Below are 16,304 nucleotides of genomic sequence, written 5' to 3'. Positions count from 1 at the left end.
TCAAACAATTGTTTGTATTGGTCATGTAAGGGTCATATATTAACTGAACTTCTAATGTTGTGGGTGAGTGCTGTGCATACTAATTAGCATTTTTGCAGAAGTAGATAGATGCGGGTCCAAAATTAAATTCAGCTCTGCAGAAACTTCCTGTCTGAATAGAGGTGTTAAAACTGAACACAGAACACAGAAAGAAGTATACTTTGTTGTTAGGCAGAGAATTCGTAGAAAAAGAGGAAGTATGTCGAAGGGGCGGCCAATAGAGGACTGAACAATGACTGACAAGTGACGTTACACCAAAACTCCACCTGTTAAGATTGGTGGTGTATATATGCTGAAGTCAGGAAATGTATGTTAGTTGCGAACCTCTTGAATGTAATTCTTGTATTGCATTGGGGTAATGTGACCCAGAGCTCTGTCATCGAATTATTCATTTGTATCTAATAAATTACTAATATTTTTGGCATTGAAGAAAACCCTCTCCAGACCTTTTCTTATTGAACACGCATGGAATAGAGATAAATATTCCAACATGTCGTCTCAGGAATGTCGCTGCATCTCGCATCTGATTCCACCTCATCACTTGATATAGAATCTTCTAGTTCTTCAAGTCGCTATACAACAATAAGAAAGAGCATTTCACATGTGAAAGATTATTATAGAAAAATATGGACTGAAATTAAGCTTATTTTAGCTTAGACTGACAATCTTATTATAACTGTACCATTTGGATCTCATCAAGTTTCTTTCCTTTATATTTGGAAAGTGTTCCTTTCTCCATTGCTCATTTTTGCGAGCTGCAGTGTCGCTTCTGGTAACCGGTAATAATGTCTGTGGATTCTGATATCGTAACCAAGGAAATCAGCCAGCTGGTCCGCCTCATTCTCATCAAGGTTAAGAATCTTTGACATGGTTGCTATGTGTTTCCTAAGCCTGGTTGAAGACAGAGCCTCAGGATTCTTGATGCCACATTCATGAGCAGCTCTTCTTATGCACTCTCCTCCTCTGTAACCAGACATTGCTCCAGATCTAGCAAACATGAAGGAATTCTGAAAAGGGACACCACAAACCTTACGTGTTTCAACAAGCAGCTCCATGGCAGACACCAATGAAGGTTTAAGGAGCACAGGAACCTCGTTTAAGGAGCACATTCTCCCTCGTTTACCACGAAGCTTCACTCTGGTAAAATGATTAGAGTTTCTTCTCAAACTCTGAAAGACACATGGCTATGTCTTCGTGTAGCTCAGAAGAATCCCGGCCTTGAAAAGCTGACAAAAGCATTCTTAACACCTCACCTTCTCTTCGTCTGTTGAACAGGATGACTTGGGACAATATGACTTTAGCTAGAGAAGCATAGCTTTTTGCAGAAGGAAAGTTTTTGTGTTTATTAAGAAACTCATCAAGTTTTTTTGTAGATGTTCATGAAGCACTTTGACATCCTGAGTAAAAGGGATGGTCTGTGGTGCATTCCACTTGGCTTCTTTTAGCATTGTTAAAGCAGTAGCTGAAATATACTCATTCCACCTTGCCTGGTGTACTTTTCTGAAGTCTCGTGCACACGCTGCACGCTCATGGTCACCACATATCATTGCATTGCTCTCAACAATGCTACAGATCTTGTTCAAAAAATGGCAAAGTTTGAGAGCTAATGAAGGAATGCGGTAGGAGGTTGTCTCTTCATCAAAGCCAGAAACAACTGTAACAGCTGATATGACGTGTATAAAGTCTGCCATTGTTCTCAGTGGGGTAATCGTTCTTGCTTGAAGAAGTGTGCCAATTTCTCTAATTTTTTGTCTTATGTAATCATGCTTGGTCACATCCGATCCCATTCTGTTGTACATGTTTTCTCCCAGTTGCATGATGCATGAGTCACTTTGAACGGTCTCAGAAACATCATCGTAGTTCATCAGGGAAAGCACTCTCTTTAAACCTTTGCTTACTTCAAGCCAACGGGTGTTTTAAAAGTGCAAAGAGATCGAACTCTTTTTCTACCTTGAGGTTTATCCGTAGCAGGTTTCAGGGGACAACTTTTCATGCGTTTCCAAAGGCTGAGTTTGCCATACAGCCCCTGGCAATGAACACAAAGAATGAAGTCTTTTATTTTTTTGTTATTTTTTGGTCGGTAACACGCAATCATTTGCCCATGCCCTTGTCTTGCCACATTGGTGTTGTGTGCAAAGTTTCCCCTTGTTTCAAAGTATGTTTAACTGTACTTGCTATTGCTTGGATTTTTTGGGAAATGCAATAGCCTTTGCAACCTCCACCTCATTGCGGTGAACAAACTCCAGGTGTCTTGCATTTTTGAAAATGGCTTATAAATGGCAAAAAGGCAGTACTGTTTTTGGCTATATGATTAGCATTTTGGTCTTGGTAGTGGCATTGATTGAACAAAAGTACTTTTGTCAGAAGATGCATCTCTGTTTAGTTTGGCATTTCATCTTTTTTGGTGCCATTTGTTTACCATATTCATCATTTGCTTCTGAACTGTTTTCAGACTTGTTTGCAGAGACACTACCATTTGACTCATCTGAGCTTATTTGGGTTATGTAGTCATCATCGCTGTTATCTGTAAGGTCTGAACCATTGAAGGCACTTCCAGAATACTGAATTAGAAAAATTAAAAGTGCAGTCTTTAATTAAATATTTTAGAACATATGTAATACAATACACAGATGCCAAAATCTTACAGATTTTTAATAATACCACTTTTTAATAACAGTTACCTGTCTTTTCCTCGACGGTCCTAATGAGTGCATCTGGAAGAGAGCAACAACAAATAATCAATTAACATAGTAAAAGTAATGTTGTATAAAAAGAATCACGATACAGTCTAACTGATACAATCCAACTACATCAAACAACTCAGCATACTGTTTTTATAATAGGCCTGTGACTGCCCATTGTACAACAGAAACAGATCTACAGGCTACCATCTGACTGAATAAATACTACCTTTATTTCAATTAACACAGCTTTAAGGAGGTTTAAAACAAAAACATTAATACTAATATCTATGTACAAACTAATTTCAAGTACTAACCTCTCCTAATAAGTGCGTCTCAGATGTTTGTGTTTAACTCACAGGAGTCAATGAAGCACAAGGCACAGGAGAAAATAAGGGTTCATCAGGACAGGAGGAAGATGATGCGAGTGGCACTTGGTCAGGTAAGGAAGAAGATGACGTGAGTGTTGCTGTTGCAGGTGATGACATTGCTCAGGACAGTATGAAGATGTTGTGAATGTTGCAGATGCAGGTGATGAACGCTGCTCAGGAGAGTATGAAGATGTCATGAGTGTTGCAGTTGCAGGTGATCAGAGGTGGAAAGAGTGATAAAATATTCTACTCAAGTAAAAGTACTGTTACTTCAATAAAATTTTACTTAAGTAAAAGTAAAGTTACAGGTCTAAAAAAATCTACTCAAGTAAAAGTAAAAAATTAATTCATTAAAAATGTACTCATGAATAAAAAGTAATGAGTAACTATTTGTTTTAACACCTGTGGGGGGGTAGATAAGGGTTTTTAGTGTAGTTCAAAAAACAAGGGGACATTAATCTCCAATAAGTACTTTTTATTTGAAGGAACAACTTTACAAATAAAAAAAAAAGAATAGAATAAAAAAAAATTATTATTTCAAACCTTTGACAGGTCATTCTGCCTAACAATTTAACAACTGGGTGCCCATCTTTATTCTATGAACTTTCTGTTTAGTTTTAGCAACAACTGGTTTTCGAAATTAGAAGAGTTCATCCGTGCTCGCTTTGCGGTGAATAAAAGTCCAGCATAGCTGAAGAGACGCTCACAGGCAGCTGAGGCAGGAAGGGAAATATTGAGTTTGAGAGAAAGTTTCTTGATGTGTGGAAATGACTTCAAGAGATCCATTTTGTCTGAGACACAGGAAAGGTACTCATCTAACTCCCCTGTACCTTGTGACCTTCTGAACTTCATTGAGGAGAAGAAATCCTCTTCATCGGATGAATGTTGTCCGTCTTGCTCCACTGCTACCTCTGCCATTTGGTCAAGGTGTTTTCTTATATACACCAGTCCTGTTAAGTGACAAGACACACACACATAAACATAGTGCAAACACATTAGGCATGCACGATTAATCTATTTTAAAGCAAAATCGCAATTTGAAAAGGTGCGATTTTCAAATCACAAAAGCTGCAATTATTTTGATTATTACTATGGCAAGGGAGGCGAGCACGAAACATTTAAACGATAAAACTAATGTTACTTAAACAACAGACAACTGTTCAAACTTCATCTCTGCTCTGCTTCTCTCTGTTTTTCTAAACACAGAATTCACTTAACTCTCCTACAACACTGTTAAATAATAAAGTAAATAAAATAGATTAACAATTAACATCTGGTTACACTATATTAAAAAAAAGAATCATACCTGCTTCTATGACATCAGTCTTCTCAGTCCAGGTGTTCTTGAACTTTGGCAGAAGTATTGCTGCAGCAATCAATTCAGGGTCTTGGATCATCCCACCAAAGCGCTTTTGGATGCCATCCTGAACTGCTCTGATAAGGGGCAGACACATCTTGGAAGATGTCTCCATTCTGCAGAGATTTATTTGTAACTGGAAGATCACGGGCAGGAGCCACCCCATGTGTGTGTTGTTCTTTGCCTGAAGGATATTCAAAGCCTTTACCACAGGTTTCATTACAGTGCAGTACTCCGTCAGAAAAACAATTTCAGCTGGACTCAACCTGTACAACATAAAAGGCCATGCTATTAATTATTTGTAATCAAACAGTTAATACATTTCTTGCAAGAATAGGTGTTGAATGTGTAGACAATTCTAAAATGTATTTACAATTTTACACAAGTAAAAAGGAAAGAAAGAAACAGTAATATTGGGCAATGATTTTCATTTTTGTTATTATTTAATACTTTATAATTACCCATAAAATAATAATTAAAAAAACTCACATTTTTACTTTGAATTCTTCACAGACATTGCTGATAAAATCCTCGCCCATCTCTTCTATGATCCTTATGATTCTCTCCACAGCCAATGGATGAAAACTCCAGGAGGTTTGTACAGCCCACTTGGAGCTGACCAGGTAGTTTGGAGCAGGCTCCGATTTCTATTTATACCTTTCTCAGTCAGGTAACTTCCTTTTCAGTAGTATGAGCGTCTGCACTGTGTGGCATATTTGCAGACATATAGCAGAGACTGAAACATTGCTCACACTTGTCTGAGGTGGTCATTTTGACTGCAATCTTGTTTTAGGCTGGCACTTTGTTTTTGAATATTGTCTGCTTTTCGAATGCGTATCTGTGCTGCAGTAGAACGCCTTAGCCTCACAGCAAACATTTTGGTCTACAAGCTGTCACTGCTGTCTTCCCAGGAGAGTGGCTGTACTGGTTTCTTCTGGAAGTCCTGAGGGATGTACAGGACCAAGACATGAGAGCAGTTGGGGCAGCCTTTGAACCCAGGAGAGCACCCCACAGGCTCTGTGCTGGCGGCCCCAGAAACTCGATTCACTCCAGAGTAGAACCGAACAACTCCGGCAGGGGAAAACCGCGACCGCACTGCACTGAGAGCAACGCAAAATAATCCTGAACGAGCCAGCCAGGAGTCGAACCTAGAATCTTCTGATCCGTAGTCAGACGCGTTATCCATTGCGCCACTGGCCCAGTCCGCATCAGCAGTGCTCATTAGCATGGTCCTTGGAAAGAGGACACGGCTCGGTGAACATGGAGTTCCTTAAAAGCATGCTTTGCTTTGTTGTCATGGCAAGTTGTGGTGTCGATAGGATGCTCTTACACCGAGCATGTGACAGTCCCTCCCAAGAAGAACTGTGACCCAGGCTCTGAGACTTTCTCTTCTCCGGGAGGAGGTTGCAAACGTTAGTTATTTTTGTCAGAGCAGCTGCAGCACACCTGGGTGGAGGCCCACAGCTAGACATGAGGCCAACCTTTACGCACACCTTCCCTGGTGGTCTAGTGGTTAGGATTCGGCGCTCTCACCGCCGCGGCCCGGGTTCGATTCCCGGTCAGGGAACTTCCTTTTCACCTCCATGCTGAACTTTGAGGAGTGGTTAACTCACTTGGCGAAGGCAAGAAAGCGGCTCTGAGCGCAAAAGATGTCCTTCGAGCCGGAGTCGAACCAGCGACCTAAGGATTGCCATCATCCCACCTACAGTCCTCCGCTCTACCAACTGAGCTATCGAAGGCTTACGGGGCAGTTCCACAACCACATGCTATAAGGTAGCTGCAGACCGACCGCTGGCCAAAAAGGACAGAAGCAAAAGCACTGAAGCCTTCCCATACCGGGAGTCGAACCCGGGCCGCCTGGGTGAAAACCAGGAATCCTAACCGCTAGACCATATGGGACCTGCCACTCTTGAAACCCAGTCTTGGCATAAACTCCAGTTCATTCTGATCGCTGGCACGTCCCTGCTCCGCTTGCACAAGTGCCACTCATACACTTACGCAATCTCTCATACACAGTTTCTTGGTTTCCGTAAACCGAGAACCTTCTGATCCGTAGTCATAAGCGCTAACCTTTGTGCCACCGTCACTCTGTTCAGCACCTTGTTAGCACTTTGCTTGAAGCAAGGACAAGGCTCTGTCAACCCGGAGTTCCTTCACCACACATTCTGCTTTGTTTTTATGGCAAGAGGTTGTGTGGATGGGATGCTCTTACAGGATTCCTGACAGTCCCTCCATAGAAGACCTGAGATCCAGGGTCGGAGACTCTCTCCTCTCCAAGAGTAGGTTAAAAGCAATGGTTTCTTTTGTGTCTGTGTGTCAGAGCCCTTAGGTGTTGCTGCAGCTCAGAGACCTACAAGTGGAGGAGATTACACTGCAAGTCGGCTGGATGACCTCTAAGTGGTAGGCACTTATACCGCACGTAGGCTGGGTTTGCGATTGATGTAGCTATAGTAGACATTCATAAAAATAAAAAAATATATAAACTGCTTACTCTGAGGTTGTGTTTAGGGTTGGGGTAGGAGTAAAATTGAATAAAACACAGCAGGTTACCGTGTGGTTGGGCCTAGGGCTGGGGTAGGTGTGATTTTAATAAACTGCGATAGGTTGTATTCTGTGCCATGTACGAGACATTGAATCAATGAAACCCACATGGAGGTTTGTTACTGTGAGGTTGGGTTAAGAGTTGGGGTAGGTTGGGAGGTTGATAAAACACAGCAGGAAACTGTGAGGTTGGTTTAAGGATTGGGGTAGGTTTGACATTCAAACATAACTGGTTGGACGCAGTGTCTTGTACCAGACATTAAATGAATGAAAACTCCAGGAGGTTTTTACAGCCCACTTGGGGCTGACCAGGTCGTTTGGAGCAGGCTCCGATTTCTATTTATACCTTTCTCAGTCAGGTAACTTCCTTTTCAGTAGTATGAGCGTCTGCACTGTGTGGCATATTTGCCGACGTATAACAGAGACTGAAACATTGCTCACACTTGTCTGAGGTGGTCATTTTGACTGCAATCTTGTTTTAGGTTGGCACTTTGTTTTTGAATATTGTATGCTTTTCGAATGCTTATCTGTGCTGCAGTAGAACGCCTTAGCCTCACAGCAAACATTTTGGTTTACAAGCTGTCACTGCTGTCTTCCCAGGAGAGTGGCTGTACTGGTTTCTTCTGGAAGTCCTGAGGGATGTACGGGACCAAGACATGAGAGCGGTTGGGGCAGCCTTTGAACCCAGGAGAGCACCCCACAGGCTCTGTGCTGGCGGCCCCAGAAACTCGATTCACTCCAGAGTAGAACCGAATAACTCCGGCAGGGGAAAACCGCGACCGCACTGCACTGAGAGCAACGCAAAAAAATCCTGAACGAGCCAGCCAGGAGTCGAACCTAGAATCTTCTGATCCGTAGTCAGACGCGTTATCCATTGCGCCACTGGCCCAGTCCGCATCAGCTGTGCTCATTAGCATGGTCCTTGGAAAGAGGACACGGCTCGGTGAACATGGAGTTCCTTAAAAGCATGCTTTGCTTTGTTGTCATGGCAAGTTGTGGTGTCGATAGGATGCTCTTACACCGAGCATGTGACAGTCCCTCCCAAGAAGAACTGTGACCCAGGCTCTGAGACTTTCTCTTCTCCGGGAGGAGGTTGCAAACGTTAGTTATTTTTGTCAGAGCAGCTGCAGCACACCTGGGTGGAGGCCCACAGCTAGACTTGAGGCCAACTTTTACGCACACCTTCCCTGGTGGTCTAGTGGTTAGGATTCGGCACTCTCACCGCCGCGGCCCGGGTTCGATTCCCGGTCAGGGAACTTCCTTTTCACCTCCATGCTGAACTTTGAGGACTCGTTAACTCACTTGGCGAAGGCAAGAAAGCGGCTCTGAGCGCAAAAGATGTCCTTCGAGCCGGAGTCGAACCAGCGACCTAAGGATTGCCATCATCCCACCTACAGTCCTCCGCTCTACCAACTGAGCTATCGAAGGCTTACGGGGCAGTTCCACAACCACATCCTATAAGGTAGCTGCAGACCGACCGCTGGCCAAAAAGGACAGAAGCAAAAGCACTCAAGCCTTCCCATACCGGGAGTCGAACCCGGGCCGCCTGGGTGAAAACCAGGAATCCTAACCGCTGACCATATGTGATCTGCCACTCTTGAAACCCAGTCTTGGCACAAACTCCAGTTCATTCTGATCGCTGGCACGTCCCTGCTCCGCTTGCACAAGTGCCACTCATACACTTACGCACTCTCTCATACACAGTTTCTTGGTTTCCGTAAACCGAGAACCTTCTGATCCGTAGTCATAAGCGCTAACCTTTGTGCCACCGTCACTCTGTTCAGCACCTTGTTAGCACTTTGCTTGAAGCAAGGACAAGGCTCTGTCAACCCGGAGTTCCTTCACCACACATTCTGCTTTGTTTTTATGGCAAGAGGTTGTGTGGATGGGATGCTCTTACAGGATTCCTGACAGTCCCTCCATAGAAGACCTGAGATCCAGGGTCGGAGACTCTCTCCTCTCCAAGAGTAGGTTAAAAGCAATGGTTTCTTTTGTGTCTGTGTGTCAGAGCCCTTAGGTGTTGCTGCAGCTCAGAGACCTACAAGTGGAGGAGATTACACTGCATGTTGGCTGGATAACCTCTAAGTGGTAGGCACTTATACCGCACGTAGGCTGGGTTTGCGATTGATGTAGCTGTAGTAGACATTCATAAAAATAAAAAAAATATATAAACTGCTTACTCTGAGGTTGTGTTTAGGGTTGGGGTAGGAGTAAAATTGAATAAAACACAGCAGGTTACCGTGTGGTTGGGCCTAGGGCTGGGGTAGGTGTGATTTTAATAAACTGCAATAGGTTGTATTCTGTGCCATGTACGAGACATTGAATCAATGAAACCCACATAGAGGTTTGTTACTGTGAGGTTGGGTTAAGAGTTGGGGTAGGTTGGGAGGTTGATAAAACACAGCAGGAAACTGTGAGGTTGGTTTAAGGATTGGGGTAGGTTTGACATTCAAACATAACTGGTTGGACGCAGTGTCTTGTACCAGACATTAAATGAATGAAAACTCCAGGAGGTTTTTACAGCCCACTTGGGGCTGACCAGGTCGTTTGGAGAAGGCTCCGATTTCTATTTATACCTTTCTCAGTCAGGTAACTTCCTTTTCAGTAGTATGAGCGTCTGCACTGTGTGGCATATTTGCCGACGTATAACAGAGACTGAAACATTGCTCACACTTGTCTGAGGTGGTCATTTTGACTGCAATCTTGTTTTAGGTTGGCACTTTGTTTTTGAATATTGTATGCTTTTCGAATGCGTATCTGTGCTGCAGTAGAACGCCTTAGCCTCACAGCAAACATTTTGGTTTACAAGCTGTCACTGCTGTCTTCCCAGGAGAGTGGCTGTACTGGTTTCTTCTGGAAGTCCTGAGGGATGTACGGGACCAAGACATGAGAGCGGTTGGGGCAGCCTTTGAACCCAGGTGAGCACCCCACAGGCTCTGTGCTGGCGGCCCCAGAAACTCGATTCACTTCAGAGTAGAACCGAACAACTCCGGCAGGGGAAAACCGCGACCGCACTGCACTGAGAGCAACGCAAAAAAATCCTGAACGAGCCAGCCAGGAGTCGAACCTAGAATCTTCTGATCCGTAGTCAGACGCGTTATCCATTGCGCCACTGGCCCAGTCCGCATCACCAGTGCTCATTAGCATGGTCCTTGGAAAGAGGACACGGCTCGGTGAACATGGAGTTCCTTAAAAGCATGCTTTGCTTTGCTGTCATGGCAAGTTGTGGTGTCGATAGGATGCTCTTACACCGAGCATGTGACAGTCCCTCCCAAGAAGAACTGTGACCCAGGCTCTGAGACTTTCTCTTCTCCGGGAGGAGGTTGCAAACGTTAGTTATTTTTGTCAGAGCAGCTGCAGCACACCTGGGTGGAGGCCCACAGCTAGACTTGAGGCCAACCTTTACGCACACCTTCCCTGGTGGTCTAGTGGTTAGGATTCGGCGCTCTCACCGCCGCGGCCCGGGTTCGATTCCCGGTCAGGGAACTTCCTTTTCACCTCCATGCTGAACTTTGAGGAGTGGTTAACTCACTTGGCGAAGGCAAGAAAGCGACTCTGAGCGCAAAAGATGTCCTTCGAGCCGGAGTCGAACCAGCGACCTAAGGATTGCCATCAGCCCACCTACAGTCCTCCGCTCTACCAACTGAGCTATCGAAGGCTTACCGCATACCGGGAGTCAAACCCGGGCCGCCTGGGTGAAAACCAGGAATCCTAACCGCTAGACCATATGGGATCTGCCACTCTTGAAACCCAGTCTTGGCACAAACTCCAGTTCATTCTGATCGCTGGCACGTCCCTGCTCCGCTTGCACAAGTGCCACTCATACACTTACGCACTCTCTTATACACATTTTCTTGGTTTCCGTAAACCGAGAACCTTCTGATCCGTAGTCATAAGCGCTAACCTTTGTGCCACCGTCACTCTGTTCAGCACCTTGTTAGCACTTTGCTTGAAGCAAGGACAAGGCTCTGTCAACCCGGAGTTCCTTCACCACACATTCTGCTTTGTTTTTATGGCAAGAGGTTGTGTGGATGGGATGCTCTTACAGGATTCCTGACAGTCCCTCCATAGAAGACCTGAGATCCAGGGTCGGAGACTCTCTCCTCTCCAAGAGTAGGTTAAAAGCAATGGTTTCTTTTGTGTCTGTGTGTCAGAGCCCTTAGGTGTTGCTGCAGCTCAGAGACCTACAAGTGGAGGAGATTACACTGCAAGTCGGCTGGATGACCTCTAAGTGGTAGGCACTTATACCGCATGTAGGCTGGGTTTGCGATTGATGTAGCTGTAGTAGACATTCATAAAAATAAAAAAATATATAAACTGCTTACTCTGAGGTTGTGTTTAGGGTTGGGGTAGGAGTAAAATTGAATAAAACACAGCAGGTTACCGAGTGGTTGGGCCTAGGGCTGGGGTAGGTGTGATTTTAATAAACTGCGATAGGTTGTATTCTGTGCCATGTACGAGACATTGAATCAATGAAACCCACATGGAGGTTTGTTACTGTGAGGTTGGGTTAAGAGTTGGGGTAGGTTGGGAGGTTGATAAAACACAGCAGGAAACTGTGAGGTTGGTTTAAGGATTGGGGTAGGTTTGACATTCAAACATAACTGGTTGGACGCAGTGTCTTGTACCAGACATTAAATGAATGAAAACTCCAGGAGGTTTTTACAGCCCACTTGGGGCTGACCAGGTCGTTTGGAGCAGGCTCCGATTTCTATTTATACCTTTCTCAGTCAGGTAACTTCCTTTTCAGTAGTATGAGCGTCTGCACTGTGTGGCATATTTGCCGACGTATAACAGAGACTGAAACATTGCTCACACTTGTCTGAGGTGGTCATTTTGACTGCAATCTTGTTTTAGGTTGGCACTTTGTTTTTGAATATTGTATGCTTTTCGAATGCTTATCTGTGCTGCAGTAGAACACCTTAGCCTCACAGCAAACATTTTGGTTTACAAGCTGTCACTGCTGTCTTCCCAGGAGAGTGGCTGTACTGGTTTCTTCTGGAAGTCCTGAGGGATGTACGGGACCAAGACATGAGAGCGGTTGGGGCAGCCTTTGAACCCAGGAGAGCACCCCACAGGCTCTGTGCTGGCGGCCCCAGAAACTCGATTCACTCCAGAGTAGAACCGAACAACTCCGGCAGGGGAAAACCGCGACCGCACTGCACTGAGAGCAACGCAAAAAAATCCTGAGCGAGCCAGCCAGGAGTCGAACCTAGAATCTTCTGATCCGTAGTCAGACGCGTTATCCATTGCGCCACTGGCCCAGTCCGCATCAGCAGTGCTCATTAGCATGGTCCTTGGAAAGAGGACACGGCTCGGTGAACATGGAGTTCCTTAAAAGCATGCTTTGCTTTGTTGTCATGGCAAGTTGTGGTGTCGATAGGATGCTCTTACACCGAGCATGTGACAGTCCCTCCCAAGAAGAACTGTGACCCAGGCTCTGAGACTTTCTCTTCTCCGGGAGGAGGTTGCAAACGTTAGTTATTTTTGTCAGAGCAGCTGCAGCACACCTGGGTGGAGGCCCACAGCTAGACTTGAGGCCAACTTTTACGCACACCTTCCCTGGTGGTCTAGTGGTTAGGATTCGGCGCTCTCACCGCCGCGGCCCGGGTTCGATTCCCGGTCAGGGAACTTCCTTTTCACCTCCATGCTGAACTTTGAGGAGTGGTTAACTCACTTGGCGAAGGCAAGAAAGCGGCTCTGAGCGCAAAAGATGTCCTTCGAGCCGGAGTCGAACCAGCGACCTAAGGATTGCCATCATCCCACCTACAGTCCTCCGCTCTACCAACTGAGCTATCGAAGGCTTACGGGGCAGTTCCACAACCACATCCTATAAGCTAGCTGCAGACCGACCGCTGGCCAAAAAGGACAGAAGCAAAAGCACTCAAGCCTTCCCATACCGGGAGTCGAACCCAGGCCGCCTGGGTGAAAACCAGGAATCCTAACCGCTAGACCATATGGGATCTGCCACTCTTGAAACCCAGTCTTGGCACAAACTCCAGTTCATTCTGATCGCTGGCACGTCCCTGCTCCGCTTGCACAAGTGCCACTCATACACTTACGCACTCTCTCATACACAGTTTCTTGGTTTCCGTAAACCGAGAACCTTCTGATCCGTAGTCATAAGCGCTAACCTTTGTGCCACCGTCACTCTGTTCAGCACCTTGTTAGCACATTGCTTGAAGCAAGGACAAGACTCTGTCAACCCGGAGTTCCTTCACCACACATTCTGCTTTGTTTTTATGGCAAGAGGTTGTGTGGATGGGATGCTCTTACAGGATTCCTGACAGTCCCTCCATAGAAGACCTGAGATCCAGGGTCGGAGACTCTCTCCTCTCCAAGAGTAGGTTAAAAGCAATGGTTTCTTTTGTGTCTGTGTGTCAGAGCCCTTAGGTGTTGCTGCAGCTCAGAGACCTACAAGTGGAGGAGATTACACAGCAAGTCGGCTGGATGACCTCTAAGTGGTAGGCACTTATACCGCTCGTAGGCTGGGTTTGCGATTGATGTAGCTGTAGTAGACATTCATAAAAATAAAAAAATATATAAACTGTTTACTCTGAGGTTGTGTTTAGGGTTGGGGTAGGAGTAAAACTGAATAAAACACAGCAGGTTACCGTGAGGTTGGGCCTAGGGCTGGGGTAGGTGTGATTTTAATAAACTGTGATAGGTTGTATTCTGTGCCATGTACGAGACATTGAATCAATGAAACCCACATGGAGGTTTGTTACTGTGAGGTTGGGTTAAGAGTTGGGGTAGGTTAGGAGGTTGATAAAACACAGCAGGACACTGTGAGGTTGGTTTAAGGATTGGGGTAGGTTTGACATTCAAACATAACTGGTTGGACGCAGTGTCTAGTACCAGACATTAAATGAATGAAAACTCCAGGAGGTTTTTACAGCCCACTTGGGGCTGACCAGGTCGTTTGGAGCAGGCTCCGATTTCTATTTATACCTTTCTCAGTCAGGTAACTTCCTTTTCAGTAGTATGGGCGTCTGCACTGTGTGGCATATTTGCCGACGTATAACAGAGACTGAAACATTGCTCACACTTGTCGGAGGTGGTCATTTTGACTGCAATCTTGTTTTAGGTTGGCACTTTGTTTTTGAATATTGTATGCTTTTCGAATGCCTATCTGTGCTGCAGTAGAACGCCTTAGCCTCACAGCAAACATTTTGGTCTACAAGCTGTCACTGCTGTCTTCCCAGGAGAGTGGGTGTACTGGTTTCTTCTGGAAGTCCTGAGGGATGTACGGGACCAAGATATGAGAGCAGTTGGGGCAGACTTTGATCCCAGGGGAGCACCCCACAGGCTCTGTGCTGGCAGCCCCAGAAACTTGATCCACTCCAAAGTAGAACCAAACAACTCTGGCAGGGGCAAACTGCAACTGCAGTGCACTGACTGAGAGCAATGCAATAAATCCTGATCGAGCCAGCCAAAACTCGAATCTAGAATCTTCTGATCAGTCAGACACGTTATCCATTGCGCCACTGGCACACACTGTTCAAGGAGTGCTCATTAGCATGCTGTTTGGAAAGAGGACATGGACCGGTAAACATGGAGTTCCTTCAACGCATGCTGTGCTTTGTTGTCATGGCAAGTTGTGGTGTCGATAGGATGCTTTTACACAGAGCATGTGACAGTCCCTCCATAGAAGAACTGTGAACCAGGCTCTGAGACTTTCTCTTCTCCAGGAGGAGGTTGCAAACGTTAGAGTTATTTTTGTCAGAGCAGCTGCAGCACACCTGGGTGGAGGCCCACAGCTAGGCTAGAGGGCAACCTTTAGCCAGGCCTTCCCTGGTGGTCTTGTGGTTAGGACTTAGTGCTCTTACCGCTGTGGCCTGGGTTCAATTCCTTGTCAGAGAGCTTCCTTTTCACCTCCATGGTAAACTTCGAGCAGTGTTGCTGATGATCTCTTCACGAAAGCAGCTCTGAATGCAAAAGATGTCCTTCGAGCCGCACTGTAAGACGTAATAAGACACACTCTGGCACAGACATCCAGTCTGCACGCTGGAATACACGCTATTATCTCATGGTTGAGACGCAGCTTCAAAAATTAGTTTCAAACCGGAAGTACAAATTTGCTTGAAATAACGCAAAAACAACCAATTTACACTTTTTAGTGAAATATTTGTGTCCAAATAGTGTTTTTAGCAGTGTGGGACACATATATGACTGTCAACAGCTAAATAAATGTGTTTTGGAGTTTCGTGACCCTTTAAGGTACAAATGGTAGAGAAAATACACACATGAAAATCTTACTTTGTTTTTCTTTTAACTAAGTATATTTTTATATGTTTTGTTGTTTTGTCTCAAATTATTTTATGTAGGACACAAATGCCTCAAATGCAGCTTTAACATCATTGGAATAAATTATATTTTAACATATTCAAATGGAAAAGCTAACATATTAAAAAGGAATAATTATTTACAAGGTTACTTTTATATCTGCATTTTTATAAACTAAAGCAGTTTTGTCCCAAACCTTTGAAAAATAGTCCATGTTGTCTTTATATTTTTAGATGCTTCATTTATTACTGATTTTACTTTATGCTTTCAAAATATGTAATTATGCATTTGAAGTGATATTGTGCTATTTTGCTACATAGTACAAGTGAACTAGTTTTGTTTTGTGTTAAAGCCACAATGGCCCTGCATAAAAGGGCTTTACTGGGACCTTATAGGCACATTTTGTGCCTGGACTCAACTTAGTATTAGTGGGACCTAACTTGTTAATTACTAAATGCCCACAGAGCATGCTCATAGGACATACTTCTGACCCAGATAGTATACCTATACTTCGCCCATTGTGGCTATATACACTACACTTTGTGCGGACTTGCTATGGGCCCACAGTGAACGTCTGTTTTGAGTGGGCCAGCCCACAGTTTGGGCTAGCGACATTGTATATGTTTTTGGTATAGACATGTTAGTTTGGAAATTTGTGCATTAAACATTCAAAACTATTGTATAATAGGCTAAGAGAGACAATAGAAAAGCATATCTTAATTAAGATATAAATTGGATCCAATTAAAATGTTGTAGAAATTATCCTAAAGGATTTTTATGTATTGTACTTTAAAACAATCCTATAGGAATGGTTGCAAAATATGATCATAATTCTAATTGAAATCCTTCAAAGAAATCCGATAGGACGCTTCTTTTTTGTCTGTATAATCGTACAAGTTATACTGATTTAGATCAGAAGTCCACAACATGTTCATTAACTGAAAACACAGCTGAATGTGCTACAATTAACATATAAACACCCTAGACAGCACAGCACATCACCACTGCTTTTTCTGTGACAGACATAGG

At 44.4% G+C, this 16,304-nt stretch overlaps 3 protein-coding genes and 14 non-coding genes across 18 annotated transcripts in view; 5 read left to right on the top strand and 12 right to left on the bottom strand.

Annotated features, from left to right (window-relative positions):
- Positions 1-16,304, top strand: part of LOC147845203 (uncharacterized) — a 449,333-nt gene that overhangs the window by 53,051 nt on the left and 379,978 nt on the right. The window lies entirely within an intron of this gene.
- Positions 1-16,304, bottom strand: part of LOC110439488 (uncharacterized) — a 95,437-nt gene that overhangs the window by 67,284 nt on the left and 11,849 nt on the right. The gene's annotated exons all lie outside the window — the stretch shown is intronic.
- On the bottom strand, positions 537-15,148 carry LOC141381909 (uncharacterized). Of its 2 annotated transcripts, XR_015942674.1 has the most exons (5): positions 14,478-15,148; positions 4,938-5,641; positions 4,398-4,714; positions 2,721-4,041; positions 537-2,600 (listed from the first exon to the last, which is right to left on the bottom strand). XR_015942674.1 is itself a non-coding variant. In XM_087250585.2 (4 exons), the coding sequence occupies exons 2-4, from the start codon at positions 4,985-4,987 to the stop codon at positions 3,683-3,685; spliced, it is 726 nt and encodes a 241-aa protein (XP_087106711.1). In that variant the 5' UTR covers positions 4,988-5,641; positions 14,478-15,148; the 3' UTR covers positions 537-3,682. The 2 variants fall into 2 exon arrangements, 1 of the variants encoding a protein (XP_087106711.1); XM_087250585.2 differs by having other exon boundaries at positions 537-4,041.
- Positions 5,576-5,648, bottom strand: trnar-acg (transfer RNA arginine (anticodon ACG)). The gene has a single exon. It is a non-coding gene; the product is annotated as a tRNA-Arg (tRNA).
- On the top strand, positions 5,944-6,015 carry trnae-cuc (transfer RNA glutamic acid (anticodon CUC)). The gene has a single exon. It is a non-coding gene; the product is annotated as a tRNA-Glu (tRNA).
- trnay-gua (transfer RNA tyrosine (anticodon GUA)) lies at positions 6,101-6,187 on the bottom strand. Its single transcript is given in 2 exon segments — positions 6,101-6,136; positions 6,151-6,187. It is a non-coding gene; the product is annotated as a tRNA-Tyr (tRNA).
- On the bottom strand, positions 6,276-6,347 carry trnae-uuc (transfer RNA glutamic acid (anticodon UUC)). The gene has a single exon. It is a non-coding gene; the product is annotated as a tRNA-Glu (tRNA).
- Positions 7,806-7,878, bottom strand: trnar-acg (transfer RNA arginine (anticodon ACG)). The gene has a single exon. It is a non-coding gene; the product is annotated as a tRNA-Arg (tRNA).
- Positions 8,174-8,245, top strand: trnae-cuc (transfer RNA glutamic acid (anticodon CUC)). Its single transcript has one exon. It is a non-coding gene; the product is annotated as a tRNA-Glu (tRNA).
- On the bottom strand, positions 8,331-8,417 carry trnay-gua (transfer RNA tyrosine (anticodon GUA)). Its single transcript is given in 2 exon segments — positions 8,331-8,366; positions 8,381-8,417. It is a non-coding gene; the product is annotated as a tRNA-Tyr (tRNA).
- Positions 10,036-10,108, bottom strand: trnar-acg (transfer RNA arginine (anticodon ACG)). Its single transcript has one exon. It is a non-coding gene; the product is annotated as a tRNA-Arg (tRNA).
- Positions 10,404-10,475, top strand: trnae-cuc (transfer RNA glutamic acid (anticodon CUC)). The gene has a single exon. It is a non-coding gene; the product is annotated as a tRNA-Glu (tRNA).
- trnay-gua (transfer RNA tyrosine (anticodon GUA)) lies at positions 10,561-10,647 on the bottom strand. Its single transcript is given in 2 exon segments — positions 10,561-10,596; positions 10,611-10,647. It is a non-coding gene; the product is annotated as a tRNA-Tyr (tRNA).
- Positions 12,181-12,253, bottom strand: trnar-acg (transfer RNA arginine (anticodon ACG)). The gene has a single exon. It is a non-coding gene; the product is annotated as a tRNA-Arg (tRNA).
- Positions 12,549-12,620, top strand: trnae-cuc (transfer RNA glutamic acid (anticodon CUC)). Its single transcript has one exon. It is a non-coding gene; the product is annotated as a tRNA-Glu (tRNA).
- Positions 12,706-12,792, bottom strand: trnay-gua (transfer RNA tyrosine (anticodon GUA)). Its single transcript is given in 2 exon segments — positions 12,706-12,741; positions 12,756-12,792. It is a non-coding gene; the product is annotated as a tRNA-Tyr (tRNA).
- On the bottom strand, positions 12,881-12,952 carry trnae-uuc (transfer RNA glutamic acid (anticodon UUC)). Its single transcript has one exon. It is a non-coding gene; the product is annotated as a tRNA-Glu (tRNA).

Source organism: Danio rerio, chromosome 4 (assembly GCF_052040795.2).
Source record: "Danio rerio strain M-AB ecotype USA chromosome 4, GRCz13ab, whole genome shotgun sequence".
Classification (NCBI taxonomy): domain Eukaryota; kingdom Metazoa; phylum Chordata; class Actinopteri; order Cypriniformes; family Danionidae; genus Danio; species Danio rerio.
Note: the sequence above shows the minus strand (reverse complement) of the source record. Positions and strands in the feature narration are given on the sequence as shown.

What these genes read in the sequence shown, in the direction of transcription:
- LOC141381909 (XM_087250585.2), bottom strand. Translation starts at nt 4,987, where the DNA reads ATGGGCGAGGATTTTATCAGCAATGTCTGTGAAGAATTCAAAGTAAAA. An exon ending in GAAGAATTCAAAGTAAAAAT is followed by an intron (nt 4,715 to 4,937) that starts GTGAGTTTTTTT and finishes TATGTTGTACAG; the next exon opens with GTTGAGTCCAGCTGAAATTG. An exon ending in GACTGATGTCATAGAAGCAG is followed by an intron (nt 4,042 to 4,397) that starts GTATGATTCTTT and finishes GTCACTTAACAG; the next exon opens with GACTGGTGTATATAAGAAAA.